This window comes from Eulemur rufifrons, chromosome 2 (assembly GCF_041146395.1).
Source record: "Eulemur rufifrons isolate Redbay chromosome 2, OSU_ERuf_1, whole genome shotgun sequence".
NCBI classification, from domain to species: domain Eukaryota; kingdom Metazoa; phylum Chordata; class Mammalia; order Primates; family Lemuridae; genus Eulemur; species Eulemur rufifrons.
The window spans coordinates 29,295,309-29,316,540 of record NC_090984.1 but is presented as its reverse complement, the minus strand read 5'-3'; the positions used below and the strand labels follow the sequence as shown (position 1 = coordinate 29,316,540).

The 21,232-nt window shown below is 42.9% G+C and overlaps 1 protein-coding gene and 1 non-coding gene across 3 annotated transcripts in view; one reads left to right on the top strand and one right to left on the bottom strand.

Annotated features, from left to right (window-relative positions):
- Window positions 1-21,232, top strand: part of MAP2K1 (mitogen-activated protein kinase kinase 1) — a 78,117-nt gene that overhangs the window by 28,074 nt on the left and 28,811 nt on the right. The window contains exons 2-5 of one of the 2 annotated variants that reach the window (XM_069482564.1): window positions 9,565-9,775; window positions 11,334-11,480; window positions 19,517-19,594; window positions 20,466-20,517. In XM_069482564.1, coding sequence (XP_069338665.1) covers window positions 9,565-9,775; window positions 11,334-11,480; window positions 19,517-19,594; window positions 20,466-20,517 — 488 coding nt within the window. The remainder of the gene's footprint in view (window positions 1-9,564; window positions 9,776-11,333; window positions 11,481-19,516; window positions 19,595-20,465; window positions 20,518-21,232) is intronic. The other variant, XM_069482574.1, reaches the window with a different exon arrangement.
- Window positions 10,940-11,043, bottom strand: LOC138381023 (U6 spliceosomal RNA). Its single transcript, XR_011232978.1, has one exon. It is a non-coding gene; the product is annotated as a U6 spliceosomal RNA (small nuclear RNA).

Sequence of the window (21,232 nt, the reverse complement as noted above, 5' to 3'; positions counted from 1 at the left end):
TCCGTGTTTCCTTCCATTGCTGTTCACATGCCTTCACTTTTTCCTTTCGTGGGCAGTACAATTTTGTATTTGTTTTCACCTAAGAGTGTTAACTGAGTGTCAAAATTTCTGATACCCATAAGTCTGTGTGACTTTGGGCAAGACACTTCTCCTCTCTGAGACCCCGTTTTTCCATCTCTAAAATCAGGGGTTTAGACTAAACGACCTGTAAGACAATTATGAATATATCTTATGCTTTTAGAGTATTTTACAATTGTTCAAGCTTTTGTGTTAATATCCTTTTACAGTAACCACAAGGGGGTGAGTGGATGCTCATCTCTTCCCCCTCCCCTTTTTTTTTTAAACAGATAGTCAAACTAAGGTAAGGTGAGAGTGCTTTACCAAAGTCACATGGTGCTTTTATTGGCAGTCAGAGTGCCCGCAGACCCTGGTCCTTTTACTCTTTGCTTGGGTTCTTCTCTGCATGCCTGCTACCTGCCCTGTGAGAATTCTGAGTATCAAGATAGTCAGGAATGAGTGAAAGCTCTCATCTAACCTGAGTATGTCAGGTATTTAAGCCTAGTTTTGTTTTCATTTTTGAGAGAGATTTTGGCTGAACGTAGAATTCTGGATTGATGATATTTTTCTTTTCATGCTTTAGAGATGTCACACCATTATCTTCTGGCTCACACTGTTTCAGATGTAATTCTCTTGTTTGTTTCTTGTCTATAATGCTGCCTCTGGCTGCTTTTAATGTTTATTCTTTATCTCTGATTTTTAGCAATTTGGCTATGATGTGTCTAGATGTGGAATTTTTCTTTTTTAAAATCTTGCTTAGGGTGCTCTGGGCTTTTTTGATCTGGGTTTGTTGTCTTTGATTAATTTCATTAATTTTGGAAACTTCTTGGCCTTTATCTTTCAAATATTTCTTCTGTCCTATGTTCTCTTTCCCTTCCCTCTATCCCTCCCTCTTTCTCTCCCTGCTTTCTCTTCTCCCCTCTCTCCCCTACCTTTTTCCCTCCCCTATTCAAGATTCCAGTTACATATGTTAGACCATTTGATATTATCCTATAACTCTTGGATGCTCTGTTCTGACTTCTTTTACTGTTCTTTTTTTCTCTTTTGTGTTTCAGTTTCATTAATTTCTATTGACCTATCTTTAGGGTCACTGATTATTTCCTCAACTCTGTCCAGTCTATTGATGAACCTGCTGACCTCTGATGCCATGTTTTAAAAATTTCTAGCCCTTCCATTTGATTCTATTTTTAGTTTTCATCTTTGCTGAAATTCCTCATTTGTTCATGCACATTGTCCACCTTTAACAAACTAATCATACTTATTTTAAAGCCCCTGTCTGATAGTACCAACATCTAGGTCATCTCTGAGTCTGGTTCTGTTTATTGCCTTATCTCTTGATAAAGTTATTTTTCCCTTCACCCCTCTTGATTTCTCTGTCTTGTAATTTTTAATTGAATGTTAGACATTGTGCAGGAGATCAGAGACTGAGGTAAATCATCTTTATGCTTAGAAATGGGCATCCTGTTCTGTCATGGTGTTAGTGTGTGTTAGGTTGTTAGCCAGGAGTTGAGCTGAGTTTGGGTTTTCTTGTTGATATTGTTCACTGCAGTGTACCACATGCTTCACATTTCTCTAGTAATGTGTTTTAATCTTGTGCTTAGAGTGGAGCCTGAGGGTACATAGTTTTTTCTTGGTATTTGCACTGTTCCCTCAGCTTTGAACTCCTCCTTATTTCTTTGCCACAGAGGCAGTCTTTCTCCACACTCTTGCCCATCCCCTGGGGGTAAGCTGCAATTGCTGTTTAGTGATGCTAGGCTTGAGGCAGAGGTAGGGAGGTTCTCTATTGTCCTGGTCTAGTCTCAATTTTAAGCAGGCCCTGTAAGTATAGACCTTGGGTATGGGGTTTTCCCAAGATGCTTTCCCTTTCTCTACGTGACAGCCAAACTCTCCCTCTTGTATTTACGGCAGGAGAAAGTTTCCTGTACCTCCTTCAGCAGTAACAGAGCTTTGCTTTGTTTTAGTGTTGAGCCCAGCTTTGGGCTTAGATTCTTAATCAGCTGTGGGAAGCCATCCTTCAAGGCAGTCATTCTCTTGCAAGGTTCTTAATGTGCTTCACTGAATTTAGCAGAGGTGTTTTTTTTTTTTTTTTTTTTTTACCTTTGTCTGGATGCTGGCTGCTCGTGCAGATCACATCTTGGCCGCCTACTCTTCTCTGCTTGCTGACAGATGTGTAGGTGACAAAAGTCTCACAGTTATTGTTCCTGAAAGCAGCATCCAGGGCCAGTGACATATGCAGGAAATCAGCTGCTTCTGGCCAGCACAGAGCTGGTCTTTCATGTTGTGACATGAAACTACTACAAAAAAAAGAAAAACATACACGTGGCTTCCCTGTGCTTGGGAAATAGGTATGAAGGCATTGGGAATCAGACCTGGGTTCAACTCTGATACTCACTTGCTCTGTGAACTTGAGCAGGTAACTTCCCATCAGTTTTTCTTGTAGTGAAAATAGGGCAGTTAAACTAGGTGGTCTTTAAAGTTTTGTCCAGTGCTAAAATTCTCTAATCCTAATATATTTTTCCTGTAGCATTCCAAGGATAGAATTTTGCACCTAAGTACCAAGGCTGTGTTCTCTGTAAGCATAATGGTTGTCTTCCCATGTTATATGGTTTGAGGCCCTGGTCATTATTTCTTGTCTGCATATAGACCCCATTGATAGTTATCCTTGTTTTTCCTTTGAGAATAAATTGATTGTTTCATCTTCCCAGGTCTTCTCTGAGAATTCATATGTTCTGGCACTGGAAGGCCCTTAGTGAAGTAGTGAAAGGAATATAGACAGCTAAGGGCAGTTTAACTCTAGATGTGATGATAAATATAAAAGATGGTTTTAGAGATGAAATGAGAGTGAAATGTTAAAAAGTTAGAATCATCTAAATGCTAAACAAATATTTAATGTTGTTATGCTGTTGTCACCTAATTATTGGTTAATAACATTTAATTTGATAGTGTTTTTTTTTTTTTTTTTTTGAGACAGAGTCTCACTCTGTTGCCCAGGCTAGAGTGAGTGCCGTGGCGTCAGCCTAGCTCACAGCAACCTCAAACTCCTGAGCTTAAGTGATCCTCCTGTCTCAGCCTCCCGAGTAGCTGGGACTACAGGCATGCACCACCATGCCCGGCTAATTTTTTCTATATATATTTTTAGCTGTCCATATAATTTCTTTCTATTCTTAGTAGAGATGGGGTCTCGCTCTTGCTCAGGCTGGTCTCGAACTCCTGAGCTCAAACGATCCGCCCACCTCGGCCTCCCAGAGTGCTAGGATTACAGGCGTGAGCCACCACGCCCGGCCTGATAGTGTTTATTGAGCACCCGCTGTGAACTACGTATTTTGCTAAATGTGGATGAGCTCCTTTAGTCTAACAACCCCATGGTGTGATTACCACTGTTAGCCCTGTTTTATTGATGAAAAACTCGAGGCTTAAGGCTTTTAAGTAACCTGGCCAAGGTGACATGGCTATTAAATGGCCAAACAGGGATTCAGACCTAGACAGCCTAATTCCCAGGTTCAGGTTCATTTATGTAGCATAAATGCATAGCTTGATGAATTTTCCAAAACTGAACACACCATGTAACCAGCGCTCAGATCAAGAACTGGGCATTGTTAGCACCCAGGAAATCCCCTCAGGCCCTATATTCATCAGGGTTCTCCAGAGGAACAGAACCAGTAGGGGCGTGTGTGTGTACAGAAAGAGAAAGATTGATGTTTATTTTAGGGAATTGGCTCATGTGATTGTGGAGGCCTGATAAGTCTAAAATCTGCAGGGCGGGCTAGCAGGCTGGAGGCCCAGGAAGAGTTGCATGCAGTTCAACTCTTAGGTGCAGGAGAGGCAGTCTACTGCTAGAATTCCTCTTTCTGGGAGGTCAGTCTTCGTTCTATTATGGCCTTCAACTGCTTGGACAAGGCCCACCCACATTGTGGCAGGTAATCCACTTTAATCAAAGTCCACCAATTTAAATGTTAATGTTATCACCCCTCTCAAAAAAAAAAAAAAAAAACTTTCACAGAAATATCCAGAACAATGACCAAATATCTGGGCATCATGACCCAGCCAAGTTGACACATAAAATTAACCATCATATGCCCTGTTTTAGTTACTACCCCCCGAAGGGTGATCACTTTCCTAATTTATAATTGCATAGATTAGTTTTTTGAATTTTATATAGATGGAATGACATAGTATATACTCTTTTGTGCCTGGCTCCTTTCACAGAGTGGGTATACATAATCCTAGAATTTTGTTGCCTAGTTAGTTGAACAGCCCCTCTTGTGGGATCGATGTGTGGAAGGGTATAGAACCCTTTCCCCACCATGCTGTCTGGCGCTGGCCCAAGTCAATGCATCTGCGCTCCCTGACAGATGGGCTTGCGTCAGGTGGTATCCGGAAGTTGATAAGCTGTGCCTTGGTACCCTCTTCGTTCCTCCTTCAGGCCCATTCTCCTTTCCTCTCTTACTACTCTTTGTACCCCCATCTCCCAACCCCCAGCCATCCATGGTTTGACCCCTGATGCCAGTTCTTCTCTTTGTTCTCCCACTCCCCCCCTGAAGCTCCTCAGCCCTCAACTTGAACACATCCTCAGCCTTATTCTGCACCTCCTCAGTGTACTGTCACGTTGACAGACTTGGACTTCAGAGAACTTTCCCCTCCCGCCTCTCTTCCTCCCCGTATACTTTTCTTATGGGTGTGGAAACTGAAGACCAGAAAGGAAGGTAACTTGCCCAAGATCTCACAGATGGAGAGTGGTAGAGGGTGTGGATCAAGGGGTGGCACCACCCTTCTCTGGGTGCAGGTCCCTCTTAGCTTGGAGCTCTCTGCTTCTCCTTCCCTCTTCCTTCCCTGCTTCCTGACTTGTTTCCTGCCCCCATGGTATTCTTACTTGCCAAATGCCACAGGGCAGGGGGTACTCCCTGGGCTCTGTGGTGAGGACAAACACCTGCGTGGGAACCCTTCTTCTCCTTCCAGCATGGTGATTGGTCGTCATCCTCTGCTTGCCCCTCAGTGTACCCTCCTGGCCAGAGGCAAGGCCTGCCATCGAGGATGGATGACGAGCTCAGGTTGGTGACAGCTGGCTGGCATTTGGCATGCAATTGTGGGCCATTTCTGTTTGGTGTCTTGTAGTTTGAAGACCCCATTCCTTTGTCTGGACATCACCCTCCTACTCCCTTCAGTCATCCCGTAGGCCATCCTCTAAGTTCAGTGACCATCAGGGTTGGATGGGGCAGTGCAGGGCCTTGAAAGGAGATCTGTTCTAGGAATTGGGAGACCTGCCGCCAATGAACTGTGTGATCTTGCTCTCTTTGGGACTCAGTTTCCTCAACTGTAGATGGGGGTTGGATCAGGTGGGCTTCAAGGTCCCTCCCTGGGCTACATTTTATGCTGCTTCTTGATTTAAACCACTGAGCCACAAATGAAAGGTTCCAGTTGTGGCAGTGTAATTAGGCTCAGCAGATGGGTGAGTTGAGAGGGAAGGCAATGTTCTTGCCCATAGGACCATCCTTTCCCACCCATTTCATTGTGCCTCCCTGGTGTTTTCAGAAAGCAAATGACAACCCTTGTTTTTCTCTGCTTTCCCATTTCAAACTTATAATCTTCTTGTATCTCAATGAACTTGTATTTACTGTTAGACAGCCGTGATGCAGAATTTAGGTTACAGTGTGCTGTTTTCTTGATGTTGTGGTGAATGTGGTGGGGGTCAGAGCTGATCACAGCTGGTCCCTGGAGAGAGGGCTGTGTCAGAGATTGTGCTGGAGCTCCAGGGTTTTTTTGTTTTGTTTTGTTTTGTTTTTTCTTTTTGGCCACTCAGATTTAGCAGTCATGGGTTATAGACCAACTTTAGTGGCGACACTGATATTAATAAGTTCGATAACCCACTACCATCGGATCCAGGTTGTTTTGTTTTGTTTTGTTTTTTTTAATAATCCCCAGTCTCAGTTTTGCTGATTTTAGTTAAAACCAAAGATTGTCAAGGAGGTAGATTCTTGCCCTCTTGAGTTTTGGAGATTTGTGATGTCGTTGAGGGGTGAGGGTCTCCTCTAATTCCCTTTGCTTGAAGCATTTTACTGTGGGAGAGCAGAAATGAGCTTTGTTGAACATCACCTCCTTTGTGAGAGGAAGCCTTACTGAATAATGTTGCATTATTGATTGGTATCTCTTTAGTAAGTACTGAAAACCATTTTGGTGCCAGGGTCTGCCTTTCGCCTTCAGATAAAATGTTTCATCTTTCATTCTCTGAAAAAGATTTTAAAAAAACTTTTAGCACATTTTAAGACTAATTAAAGGCAGTAATTTCTGGATCCTGCTGTTGCTGCCTTGGCTGCTCCTCCTCTTCCCCCAACTTCCCCTCCCATTCCTCTACATTAGTGTAGAAATATGTCAGAAATGTCAGTGCTTCTTGCCATTAGTTTTCTATTTTGACCCTCCGCTTGTGAAGTAAGCAGAAAGTTGTTACTCCCATTTTACAGAAGAGAAATTTGAGATGTGGCAAGGTTAAGTGACTTGTCCCTGGTCACACAATAGTTGATGACCAATTGGGGATAAGAATCCAGGACTCCTGAATACTAGTGACTTGTTAACTTGCCAACGCTGTTCCACCCCCAGGTCCCGCCCTTACACACCTGCCATTGGGAAAGTCTTGCCACCACGGCTTACAGTGTTTGTTGTTCCTCTGCCCGGCTCCACATTCTGAACGCACAGATCAGGAGCCAATTCCTTAGCTGGTGGGGCAGGTGGTTAAACAGTAGAACTTAGGAGGTGGTAGAGGAAGGAGAAAGGTGGCATGAAGACCAGACTTAGTTTTTCTTCCTGAAGGTACAAGAACTCCTTATTTCAAAGAGAGTCAGGCAAGTGAGCAGAGTCAGCATTTCTTTTTCTTGCCAAATGGATTGAATTTCCAGTGGCTCCCTATTAATCACAAGGCACTGTTAATCTGCCCCCATAGATCCATCATCAGAAAGGAGTGCAGGGGAGACAGGTTTGTACCTGGGGCAAAGGGCTCTTCACGTAGGGTATGCCATCTTCATGTCTGATTGAGCCCTGGTGTGTTAAATGCCTCATACTAGCATCTTACCCATGTTTGTAAGTTGCCTCCCTTGAAGAGATTGAACTTTATGAATAGATAATACAGCATCATGGTTCAGTTAGAGGTTTATTCTCTCTGCCTGGATTTGAATTCTGGCTGTGCTACTTACTGGCTGCGTGACCTTGGACAACTTCACCTGTTTGTACTTGAGTTTGCTCAGCTCCTCTAACTGTGGGGTTGTAGATTAAATGTCTTAATAAAGGTAAAGCACTGAGAAGAGTACACAGTGTTGCGAGGAGGGCGATTTCCCTTCCATCCAGCCCTCCTTCCCTCACCCCCTCTGAGGCACACTCTGTGTACTTTTTTTATAGCAGCTTTTCGAGCCTGTGTTTCCAGCCAGCCTGTGGAGTGCTCCGGGCAGCTGTAACCTCATCCAAGTTTTAGTTGTGAGGTCTGTCTGCATTTGACATATTTCTAAATGTGGTCATCACTGGGCTCCTTTGTGGAGAGACCTGGGAGAAGTGACGCCAGAGGGCATGCACTGTGTACTTCCAGCCACACATGCTCCGGGTCCCCACACCTGAGGGACCGGGGGCTTAGCTTGTGAGACTTAGCTGCACCTTTTAGCAGGATGAGAATATTGACCCGTTGCCTCAGTCTGCTTGGGCCACTATAACAAAATACCATAGACTGGGTAGTTTAAACCATGGTAATTAATTTTCTCACAGTTCTGGAGGCTGCAAGTCTGAGATCGGGGTGCCAGCATGGTTGGCTTCTGGTGAGGGCCTTCTTCCTGTCTTGCACATGGCTGCTTTCTCACTGCCTGCTTACACAGCCTTTGCTTGATGTGTGCACAGGTTGTGGAGGGCGGGAGATCTTCCTCTTCTTACAACCCCACCTTTATGATCTCATTGAACCTTAATTACCTCTGACAAGCCTTATCTCAAAATACAGTCATAGTGGAGTTTAGAACTTCAACATATGAATTTGGGAAGACACAGTTCAGTCCATAGCACGAGCGTGCGAGTTACCAGTGAGGAGAATCAGTAACCTCAGCCTCACATCCTCTTTGGCCCCATGTGCTGTGTTATTTGTAAGGCAGTATTGGGCCTCCCCATATGGGGTGGGGCAGGGAGGGAATTAGGTCTCCATCTCCTGCCTTCCGGAGGTTTGGGATAGAAGGGGTGAAGGAAGAGTGGAGGATCATGCTTCTTTCTACCCTTCAAGCTCAGAGCTGGGGTGTGTATGTAGGGAGGGGCACTGACATGCTGATGTGTAATGAAGGCTTGTCTTCTCACCTGTGCCATCTGTTTGACTAGGGAATGAAATCCAGTGAGACACAGTGGAAGCTCCCTTTACCACCCTCCTCTTAGCTAACTCACAGGAGTGATGAACACTCTTCAGTTCTCCCTATGAAGTCCACTGGTTCTCTCTGTAAAGCATGCTGAGTGCTGCCCACAGCTAGCAGGCTGCTCTCTGCCATACCCACTCGCTTTGGCACCCACTGGCTGAATTATGTGCTTCCCAAGAGGCAGCTTGTTCCCAAACCCATTTGTACAGTTGTAGCTGGTATTGTAGTTAAGTAATGTATTTAAATATCAGATAAACTGATGAAGTATGACTGCAAATGAAGTGTTTCTTTCTTTCTTTCTTTTTTTTTTTTCCTATGAACAATAGTTAAAAGCTGTGGAAAGACTCAGTAAGTCCAAGTCACTGAAATGCATTACTGTCAAATTAGATGAACATTAAGATTGAGGGAAATCATAAAACTAAAATTTTATACTGTGATTACTCTGCAAGAGTCTACATTTTTACTTCACTTTAAAGAATCAGGAATGGGAAATCATAGACAATGTGTAAGAAAGATGATGTGGAACTCTTACCAGTGGACCATTACTAAAAGGGCCTTGCCCTACGTTAAAAAATGGGTGAATGAGTACACATTTATGTGTATTATGCAAAAATAAAATTTTTCTATATATAATTTTTATGAGTCCATGGTCTGATTTTTTGATTAACCTGGTTCCTAGACCTGATGACTTTAGAAATGAGAATTTCTACTGTTGTGATTCAGTTGCCAGCTGGTATGGTTTCAGTTTAGTAGATTTAGGGAATTTTATTTTGCATATGGTATAAACTTAATAAAACCAACATTAGTGGGACTTTTTAAACTGGGATTTTAAAGCAAATTAAGGTGACTCATTCTGGATTTTAGTAGATTCTTTGGTTCCTCTTGTAGACCTGCAGCATATTGAGAGATCTGATTCCCTCTTTTTATAATACAAATGAGGAAACCAAAGCCTGCCAAGTGGTAAATCGTGTGAGATGGCTGGAGTGAAGAGCAGGGCAGAGCCACCGTGGCTGGGCCCCTCGCTTCTAGCCTCCTCCATAGGTTCTCCGTCTGGCCCCAGAGCTGGAGCTCGCCACGACGGGAGTGATTCTCTGGGTTGACTTCTCTGGTGATGGTACTGATTTGTGTTCCCTCTTCGGGACAGGACTAACCTGGAGGCCTTGCAGAAGAAGCTGGAGGAGCTGGAGCTTGATGAACAGCAGCGGAAGCGCCTTGAGGCGTTTCTTACCCAGAAGCAGAAGGTGGGAGAACTGAAGGATGACGACTTCGAGAAGATCAGTGAGCTGGGGGCCGGCAATGGCGGTGTGGTGTTCAAGGTCTCCCACAAGCCTTCCGGTCTGGTCATGGCCAGAAAGGTGAGTCTGCCTTGATAAACAGGTAACTAGGTTATCTCTCTGGCAACTGGAAGGCCTGGGCATGAGAGTAGAAGGAAGGCTCACTTCACCAGTACCTTTTTTTGCTGTTTAAATTTTGAACTCATGTTATCTGTCAGATAATGGATAAACACACTAATGACTGTGTTAGTGTATTAATCCCTATCCCCAGTCTAGAACATAACAGCAAGTGACCCCTCGTTAACTTCCTGTGTGCTGTGGAAGGAATGCCAGGGTGTCTATTTGTCATTTATCAAGTGCAAGAGAAGCTGTTTTCATTGACCCTGCCCCAGCAATGCCCAGAACACCGATTTCAAGTTGGTTCCCTGTGTTCTGGCCCTGCCAGTGGCTCCTCTTCCTCTTCCTGCATTATAACATCTGGACTCCCTACCATGGCATGCATTCTTTGAGTTGGACTTCTCTTTCCTGTGTACCCGTGGTCCTCTTTCTGAACACAGCCTCCTGCTCCAGAGAGATTGGAGTCTTCCATGTTTTTCTGCCCATTGTGTTCACTCTTGTCACCGTATTTTTGCTTGTGCTGCTCTATATTTTCCAACAGTGCCCATCTTCAAGGCTCACCCCTTGTCAAGCTTTTACTAGCTGCTGCAGCCCACACTGATAACCACTGCTCCCATGTCCTCCGACACTCGTTGGTGGCATTTTTTAGAAGCTCAACCTTATTAGGTAACTATTTAATGTGGCTTTCCTTTGTCTCCCCAGCTGAACAAGGGAAAATGTTAGAGGGACATAGGGTAGCACCTGAGACTTTGGCTAAATCTCAACCACATCAGGCTCCTGAGCTCAAGGAGGAATCTCTTGGGCAATTTAGGCCAGCATACCTTAGTTCCTCATACCCTTCTGTCCCCACAACCCTTGAGTATGAACCAAGGCTTCGAGATCAACTTTCCCCTTGTATCTCAGCTCCAAAGGTCATTTTGCATTAAGGCCTCCATTTAGCTTTGCTCTTCGGAGGGGTGAACCCCCTGTTCCCTGGTCTTGAGCTGAAGCACAGCTGGCCCTTTTCCTGGTTGCAGCTCTCCATTGCTAACACTTGCCTTTGTACACTGACACTCACTACTTTGGTTGAGCAGAAACTTGTTTGTTTGTTTGTTTGTTTTTCCAGTTTGCTATATTGTAATTTTATTTAAAAATATGGAACGCTTCACGAATTTGTGTGTCATCCTTGCACAGGGGCCATGCTAATCTCTGTATCATTCCAATTTTAGGATATGTACTGCCGAAGTGAGCACCAGAAACTTGTTTGTGAAAACTTGCCTAGTGCTCCCTACCTTCAAGAGCTTAAACATTTAAGAAAGATTCTATCTACTAGACCGGGCACTGTGGCTCACACCTGTAATCCTAGCACTTTGGGAGGCCGAGGCGGGAGATCTGTTGAGACCAGGGGTTCGAGATCAGCCTGCACAACATAATGAGACCCTGTTTCTACAAGAAAAAAAAAAAAAAGATTCCATCTATCTTCCCTGCCTCCTTTTCTTCCTTCCATAAAACCCTTCTTCCCCTCCCACCTTTCTTTCCCCAGCTAATTCACCTGGAGATCAAACCCGCAATCCGGAACCAGATCATAAGGGAGCTGCAGGTTCTGCATGAGTGCAACTCTCCATACATCGTGGGCTTCTACGGTGCATTCTACAGCGATGGCGAGATCAGTATCTGCATGGAGCATATGGTATGTGGTGACCTGTTGGCCTCTGGAGCAATGGCCTGGGAGTTGGGTGGCTCTGGCCTAATCTTTGGTCTGGGTGGAGACCAGCTGCCTTTCTGCTGCTCCCTGGATCCACATCACCGTCTTGGGCATCTGGGAAGCCTGACTGTAGAACTTGGGATATTCACAAGGTGACAGGCCTCCTTCCTAGGTCCCTGCCTCTCTCTAAAGAGAGGTGGAAGAATCCCTGGTGGGTGTACTTAGAGCACATCGCTTAGTTTTTTCCTATCCAGATGACCTTAGGAGATATATATATATATATATATATATGTATGTAAAATACATATATATTTTTCAGCTGAGAAGCTTCATATGACCCTAAGATTTTGATGTGGGTAAAATCTGGTTAATATACTCTAAATCGATTTATTGTTATATAGTGCTTTGTGCTAGGTACAAGGTTCTGGGGTTATGAAGATGAGTGAGGCAGTTCTTCTTCTAGAGAGTTTAAAATCTACATGAAGGGCAGCCTGAAAGGCTTCTTTGGGTATGAAGAGAAGTAATGCCCTCTTGTACAGGAGAGGGCAGAAGGCATTTATGGGCTAATGATATACATGGGAGCTGCTAGTCTTTTTCCCATTGTATGCTTTGAGTCCTTTCCTTCTCTTCCTTCTCTTTCCAGTGACTAACAATAATAATGTTAATACTAATAACAAACTAATATTTATTGGGTGTATATTATATCAAGCACTATCCTAAGCAAATCAATATTTTATTACATTTTTACAACCACCTTTTTGGGTAGGTACATTATTCCCATTTCACAAATGAGGAAACTGAGGCATAGAGAAATTGAATAACTTACTCTAATCTAGGTCATGTGGCTAGTTAGTGGTATTGGTAGAATTTAAACCAAGGCAATCTGACCCCCAGTGCCTATACTTTGTTGAATCCACAGGATAGTGATTAGGGAATTGGGGCTCTGTTTCCATCCTTGAAAACAAAGAGGCTGGCTTTATGGTTGCTTTTTTTCTTTTTTTTATTCCCACTAGGCAGCATGGCATAGGGGTTTTGGAATCTGACAGATGTATATTCACATCTCCTTTCTCCAAAAAAATCCAAGTAGGGACTTTGTCTTGTTTGCTACTGTGTCTCCAAAGCCCAGAATAGTGCTGGCATGTAGCAGGTGCTCAATAATTGTTTATTTACTGATTGTCCCCTTCTCATGGTGACCTTGGGGCAGATTTCTTCCTTTTTGATACTCAATTTCCTCATCTGTAAAATGGCCATTATTATACCTGCCTTGTGATAAAGATTAATTAAAAATAATAGATGTAAGTCTTCTAACACACTGTTTGGTATAGAGGACTTGTTCTGCAAACGTTAGCTTTTGCTTTGCTCTCACTGGGCTGACATGAATCTGCATACTTGTTGGCTTTCAGTCCAGCATGGTGTCCCTCAGCTCCTCCTCCATCTTCTTCCTGACTCTAGATCTGCCCTGACTTCCAGAATGAGAGCCCTGGTGCCTGGTCTTAATGAACTTCAAGAGAGCCCTCCCAGGAGATTTCTCTCTTGCTGGTGCCCCCATTATTTCAAGTGTCTCTTCATTTTAATGATCAAGAAGTGCTGCATATACTGTTACAGGCATCTGCTGACATTTGTGGGTGCCGTGTGGAACCTAAATCTTAAAAACTTCTTCTGCATGTCTAAAGGTTATTGAGAAAGCTCTCATTCCCTCTTGCCTCAAAGGGAGTGAAGCAGTCTTGGTGGGATGTGCGTGAACAGTTCTGGCTTGGTCCCAGCCCCTGGCCTGGGTGCTGATTATTTTCCACTTGGGTCTTGGCTTCCCTCAGGGAGCTGTTTCTTATCCCGTGGGTTTCTTGTTTTCTTTTTATTGGTGATGATTGATTTTCAGCTCTAGCCCAAGAGTTTTGGATGCAGATGTATAAATGGCAATGGAGGTCCTGGAAAACTAGAAGGGGAAGAACATGGGGGCAGTAATAAACCAGTGACAGCAAAGGCCAAAGGACCCTTTTTTCCTTTTAGATCTTACTGAAGTAACAGAAGATGGGTGACAGCGTGACTAGGCATAATAGCAGTTAGCTTTCAGACCTTCCTCCTCTTGCCAAGTCCTTTTCACATTATTGAAATTATTAATCACATCAGCCCTATCATGTGAGATAGATTGATTGACCCCCCTCCCAGGGGCCCTTTGCTGTGGTCATATCCTATGCTTCTATGGTTTTTGGCACCTGTAGCCAGTCAGGGTTTACATTAGTTAATCAACATGGGTTCAGCTTCACACATATTTTTAGTGATTATTATGCACAAGATGCCATGTGAGCTGCTGCGGGTTTGGAGACCTTGGAGTCCCCGAGAGCTGTTCGAGGCTGGATGGCTGTGTTCTAGTAACTTCTCAAGCAAGCGGTGTCAGTGCGGAAATGAGAGCTGCTGAGCACCAGGCACATGTCATCTCATGCCTCCTCTCTTCTGAACCATCAGAAATTCTTTCCTGAGTTACCTCTAAGTTCTGTACTACCCAGAATTCTCTCTTTAACTGGGGAACTGGGAGGCCATTTGTGGGGTGACCATGGTTGAACTCCAGAGTGCTTACTTTAGAGGTTAGGATCGGGCCCCAAACGTTGATAGGCAGTGGCCTATGCATTTATTCAGACCCTGTCGGAACCTCTTTTGTCAGCCTGAATGTCCTCCTGCCATGTGAATAGGACAGTCTTTTTATTTGTCTCACATTCGGCCTCTTTTGAGATGCTGAGGAATGTCATTCTGGAATCCTTCTTTATTCACCCTGTATTTTAGGATGTGGGCATTGATCACATCCTTTGTGTCCCTTGCTGTCCCCCAAGGGATTTGGCTCTCTGGGAGTAGTGTGATGCTCCCAAACAAGTCCCCAAAGCAGAAGACATTTCTGGAATTACCCTGGGGAGCCTGAGCCTGGAAAACTGGCAGTCAGAGGCTGGGAAGGAAAACTCTTTTGAGGGCCAAGTACAGTGTCTGACACCTATTAGATGGTATTGTGTTAAATGGCTGAATTTGGGTGGCCAGGATGGCGCTCAGTGGGAGAGAGGTAGGCCTTGGAGTCCACAATAAGTGTACATATTCCCAGAGGGTGACCCTCAGAGCTGCCAGAGGGTCTGGACAGGACTGTGTGTAGGAAGCAGTTGTACCTGAAGTCCAAGTAGCCATGAGTGCCAGAGTAGCTTTCTGGTCCAGCCCTGGACACTGTCACCCCTTCCTTGTTTCCTGAGGTCCTCTTGCAGGAGAGCCCCTGCCCTGGCTGCCCCTGACTGGAAACCTCTAACTGCTGGCTGCTGCTTCTCTTGGACTTTCTGCTTTGCCTCAGCTTAAGCATTTCAAAGGTGGTGTCATGTAGAGAGCTCTGCTCCACAGCCACATCCCAACTTCTGAGGTTCTTTGGTCCTTGCTGTGTCATAGTCTTTGCATGGTATTCTGCGTCATTATCATTTTCCCCAACACTGTGTTATGAAAATTTTTAAGCGTACAGAAAGTTGAAAATTATAATTTAAAGTGTACGCCCATAAACCCACCACCTAGATTCTACAACTAACATTTTGCTATATTTGCTTTACGATATATTGTCCATATTCTATCCATTGCTCAAATCACTTTTTTGGGATGTGTTTTAAAGTAAACTCATGTCATTGGCATTCATTGAGCCCCATATTCTAAAGCACTCAGTCAGGGACTGACCTTTCCTAAAAATAAGCTGTGTATGCACTGCTCAGTCTGAATTTTGAGACCCAAGGAGGAAATGGATGCTCCCTGATGAGAACAGGAATGCTTTTGTCCTTGCGGAAGTAGATTCCTGTTCAGGTGGTAGCTGAGCAACCAGAGAACTGGGGACTCAGAGTTGATGGTTCTCATGCAGGAATAAAAGCTTTTGAGCTGCTATTTTCATAAAGCATTTGTCTCTTCTATAGAAAACCTTCACAAAAGCACCATTGACTTAGTTAATAATTGACTTCTAAAAATAAGCACAATTACTGCAGCTTTTGTCAGTGAAGGCAACTTCTTGGCAACAGTGAAGCAGAATTAGAAGGTTGTAGGGTTAGTTGCAGGCAACCCTGTTAATCCTGACTGGCTCATGCCCCTTATGTTTCATAATTCTATTGTTCACACTGTAAATCTGCTTATAGCTCAGTGGAGGTTAAAGGGAAGAGCGCCAACATTTCTTGTTTTTTTTTTTTTTAATAGAAATATTTACCTCACCCAACTCCCAGGGAGAGCATGAACTGAATCGGTTAGCTGGGCTGCCCTCTGTCCGAGGCTGCTGTTTGGGTCAGTTGAGAGGTAGTGCTGTCCATTGCTGAAATGGAGGAAGGAACTTGAGAACCATAGGGTTAGCTTTTCTACCTCATTTGAATCTGATTTTGACAGAGTGGCTTTGTTATCTTGTTTTAAGTATGTAGTCCTCCCTGATGATTAGGCAGAGCTATTCAAACAAAGGAGCTAAAACAATATTCAACTGGAGGCAAAATAGAAATAGTCTGGGAACTTTCTCCTAGAATCCCTCTTCCCATTGGTAAAGGAAATGGAGAGGAGCCTGCTGGCTTGGGTGTGGTTACCTGGGTGTCCTGATTTGGCCACAAGGGGCCTGTGGCATTGTAAAAGTAGCCTGGATCATAGGATTGATTTGATTGCTGGAGCCTCAGCCTGGGTCACAGCCTGGGTAAGGGTTCTTGGAAAATAAGTATGCTTCTAGGGGAGTTCTGTTTGGTTTTCGACTCATGATTCTATGCTCCTCTACCTGTGTGGAGGTTACTATGGCACATTTGAAATTTTAGGTTGAATTTCAGGGATCCTCCACTGTGCTCCTTGATTGACTCACCCACCATTGCGTAGTCGTACTAGGGGGTTTATTATCATCAGAAGTCACACATAATCGGGGATGTTCATGTGCTGAGTGAAACTGCCCTGCATTTGGGAATCCATACTTGTACCATTTTTCTTTTCCATTAGCAACAATGATCCAGGGTTGACTATAACAGAAATTGATTAGTCCAAACTGTCCTTTTAAGTTATTGTATAATCTGTTCTTAGCATTGTTTCAGGTAATATTTCTTGGGAGATCCGTATTCTTGAATAAATCTTATTTATTTTCTTACCTCTTCTATAAAGAAAGCAGTTTTGTATCTACGTAACAGTGTCTTTGCAAACAATAGGTGCTCAGTACTGTTAATTGATTTATAGATTCAACTCTCTACTTTCATAAATGAATTCAGTAAATGAAAAGGTAAAACATTCATTCATTGTAGAAAATTTATAAACAATAGAAAAGCACAAAGAAGAAACTGTCATACAATCAAAATCCCTGATCATCTGACTGCCTATACAGAAGGTTAACATTTTTGATTTTGTGTGTGTATATACCTTTTTTTGTTTTTATAAAAATGGGATTATGTTCTTTTCTTCTTTTGCTTATCATGTAATCGTTCCATGACTTCACATTTGATGGCTACATCATAGAGGCTAGGACGGATTTGGAGGCAGGCTGTCTGCGAGAACTAACTTCTTTCTGCTCATCCAGGTTTTGCCCACCTCCAAGCCTCCACTGCCCTGTCACTCCTGTTTTGAGCCTTTCCCTTAGCCGCTTTATCTAGGAATCACTTCCTCCTCTGAGCACCTGTAGCATGGTCTGTTGCCTTCATTCAGCTATTTGTTCCTGGCCTAAATTCAGAGGAGAATTTAGGTGCCTTGTTTGTTATGAATATGTTCTGTCTCCCCAAGCAGAGAGTGTGTTCTATCTGTATCTTATGTTTTTTTTTTCTCTCTCATCCTTACGTATCCCTGTGCCTTATACAGAGTCATTTGACAATGATAGACTCCTCTATGGTAACTGGTTGGTGTCGACAGGATGTTTTAGAAAATCAGTTTGAGTTTTCAGGAATTATCTCTACCTCTGAGGGTAATTTTGTTTTATTATTTTTTTTTTTAGCGACAGAGTCTCGCTCTGTCACCCAGGCTGGAATGCAGTGGCATGATCATAGCTCACTGTAGCTTCAAACTCCTAGGCTCAAGATATCCTCCCATCTTAGTCTCCCAAGTAGCTGGGATTATAGGCGTATATCACTATGCCAGGCTAATTTTTTTTTTTTTTTTTTTGTATTTTGTAGATACAGGGTCTCACTGTATGTTGCCCAGGCTGGTCTCAAACTCCTGGCCTCAAGCTATCCTCCCGCCTTGGCCTCCCAAAGCACTGGGATTACAGGAATGAGCTAACATACCTGGTTTCTGAGGGAAATTTCAAGTTGTAGGTGATAATGGCTACACCTAAAGCCATAGGGGCATGAACCTATTTCTGCCTTGATATGTCAGGGTTCCCTGAATGAAGCATTTCTTTAAGATCTCGAGTTAAAATATAGAATCCACAAATGGGAAGCCCTTGGCATGTGAGTCCTACAGAGTCTGGCTTCAGGCCATACTTGTATCCTCCCATGCTATCTTTCCACTGCCTCTGCCCAGGGCCCCTTTCATGTCACGTCCTCTGATCATCTCCTCACCCATCTGTCTGCCTCCTGAAACTTGTCTTTCTCCTGTAGCTGCTGTGGTGGTTCTCATCTTAAAACACCCAACTTTTGGCCGGGCGTGGTGGCTCACGCCTGTAATCCTAGCACTCTGGGAGGCCAAGGCGGGCGGATCATTTGAGCTCAGGAGTTCGAGACCAGGCTGAGCAAGAGCGAGACCCCGTCTCTACTAAAAATAGAAAGAAATTATCTGGACAACTAAAAATATATATAGAAAAAATTAGCCGGGCATGGTGACGCATGCCTGTAGTCCCAGCTACTTGGGAGGCTGAGGCAGTAGGATCACTTGAGCCCAGGAGTTTGAGGTTGCTGTGAGTGAGGCTGACGCCACGGCACTCTAGCCCGGGCAACAGAATGAGACTCTGTCTCAAAAAAAAAAAAAAAAAAAAAAACCCACCCAGCTTTTACTTCTGCCTCCATAAAGTCACTTCCTGGTTCCTGGGTGGGGTTCTGGCCATAGCTGGCCATTTCCAGCCTGATCCATCACTGAGTCTCTTTATATACTCATAATTAAATGAACAGCATCATCCCTGGAGTACTCAGCAATTTAATGCTTCCTGCTTTTGATCTTTTGAAATAGCTCTGTTCTTTTCTCCCCTTGCTCCTCCTCTTTTCCAGGTACAGAAATATCATACTCATTCTTTGAGTAAGATTTAGCTTAAATGCCAACTTCTCAGTAAAATCAGAATTACTTCTCCCTTCTTCTGCATGTCTATCACTTTTCTTATACATTTATGGTTTTGTTATATTTTGAGAGTTGTACTAATATATTTCCCCTTATTAATAAATTTATTAAGGGCAGGCACTAGGTCTTTTTCATATATCTGTCCCCCATAGAAGCAAACACAGTCCATGGCACTTTGTAGGATTTTGTGGAATGAGTTGCTATTGCTTTCTGTGACATTTTTCTTTGGATTTTGTTAATTGTGATTTGTTAGGATAATAGCAAATGCAAGTTGTGACTTATGATAGTGATACAATAGTTAGCATTTATTACTATGCACCATACAGTGTTCTAAGTGCTTTATTTGTTAGTTTGTTTAATGCTTATAATAGCCCTATGATTTTTATAATAGCCTTATGATTTTTATAGTAGCCTTATGATTATTATCATACTTATATTACAAATTGAGTAACTTGGTCAAGGTCCCCTAGACAGTAAGTGGGATTTGAATTTAGAAAGTTTGTTCCAAGAGCCTGCAGTCCAAACCACTACACTATATTGTCAGTTTAGTACAAATCAATCTTTTTTTGTGACCACTGAATTAGTAATTTGTTTGATGATATTCACAGGATTTGAGTTACTTGTTATTTGACACCTCCCACGATTTTTTGCATTCATATGCTATTTGATGTCTGCAACAAACCAGTGGGTGCTTACCCTTAACCTTCTGGGAGGATTTGCTCTGTGTGAGATTCACTTTGCTCCTGAAGTTTAACACATGAAAGAATGGTTAGAATCATTGTCACTAAATGGTCTGGTATTCTTGTTCTTAGGATGGGGGTTCCTTGGATCAAGTCCTGAAGAAAGCTGGAAGAATTCCTGAACAAATTTTAGGAAAAGTTAGCATTGCTGTGAGTATATTATAAAGTTTTTTTTCCAAGTTCTTCATTGATAAGTTAATGATTGGTAGGAAATGGACAAAGGAAGAAGGCAGGAAGTCAATGCCTTGAAACTGTATTTAAAAAGTAGTGTTTGCTCACTAGAATCTTCCCTATCTGGAGTCTAGATACGGTATTTTCTCTCTCTCTCATTAGAATGAGAAAAGGGATTCTCTTTATATTAACATATGTGTCTTAGGACAAAGTAGCCAAGAAAATTCCCATTTGTGGTATCGGAAGGCTTTTTCAGATGGAGATTTAGAAAAACATGAATTCAAAGAAAGTGGGGTGTTTTTTTTTTTTTTTTTTTTTTGGAGACAAAGTCTCGCTCTGTTGCCCTGGATAGAGTGCAGTGGCGTCATCACAGCTCGCTGCAACCTCAAACTCTTGGGCTCAAGTGATCCTCCTGTCTCAATCTCCCGAGTAGAGTAGCTGGGACTACAGGCGCGCACTATGACGTCCAGCCAATTTTTCTATTTTTAGTAGAGATGGGGGTCTCGCTCTTGCTCAGGCTGGTCTTAAACTCTTGAGCTCAAGCAATCCTCCTGCCTCTGCCTCCCAGAGTGCTAGGATTGCAGGTGTGACCCACCACGCCCAGTAAAGGATAGTGTTTTTTTAAAAGTTGTTTAAAATTGTGTTACTTAAAAATGATATTCTATATACCATGTAAAAAGATGGTTGCTTGGTAAGGCAGGTTAAAAAATGAAATGAAAGAATAAAAAATAAAGGAAGAAGGCAAATTTGCGATGTTACATGAAATATTTTCTAGCTCATTTAAAAATAGATTATTTTTCTGAACACCACTATTCTCATTTCCTATCTTTTTACTTTCCCTTCCCTGCAGGTAATAAAAGGCCTGACATATCTGAGGGAGAAGCACAAGATTATGCACAGAGGTAAGAAATTACTTGCTAGTTGTTAATGCTTTAAGTTTTAGCTCAAATCCAAAGACTGTTGCTTCTTCTTTTTTTGTGTTTTGTTTTCATGTAGAAGCTGTTTAATAATGTTTTAAATTCTTATTACAAGTCTTTGTTTAATTTGATGGACTTGCTGATGGGCAGCAAGTCCCACCCTCCTTTTGGTCTTGGTACACTTGTTACCTGGGGCTGTAACAGACATAGTCACCCAGCAAGTCCAGGCTAAGAGCCTCAGCCAGAACTTAGTTGCCCTGGTGTCAGTATCTGTCCACTGGACTAGGTTGTGCATAGACCCAAAGCTATGACTAACCAGCTGCAGATGCGTTTAACTATAAAAGAAACTCTGGTTTCTTAGATCTGATAAAGGTACACATACACCTACCATACGATCATATTACTCTTAGATATTTATCTAAGATAAATGGAAACATATATTGATACAGACTTATACACAGATATTTAAAGCAGCTGTGTTTGTAGTAGAAACAACTGAAATGTCCTTCAGCAAGCAAAGAGATAAATTGTAGTATATCCATTTGATAGAATACTTTCAACAATAAAAATAAGTAGGCTACTGATACACATAAGTTTGATGAATCTTAAACTTATCCTGAGTAAAAGAAGCAAGGCAGAAAACAGTCCATACTGTTTCTATTTATGTAGAATCATAAAGCAACAACAAATCCATAGTGAC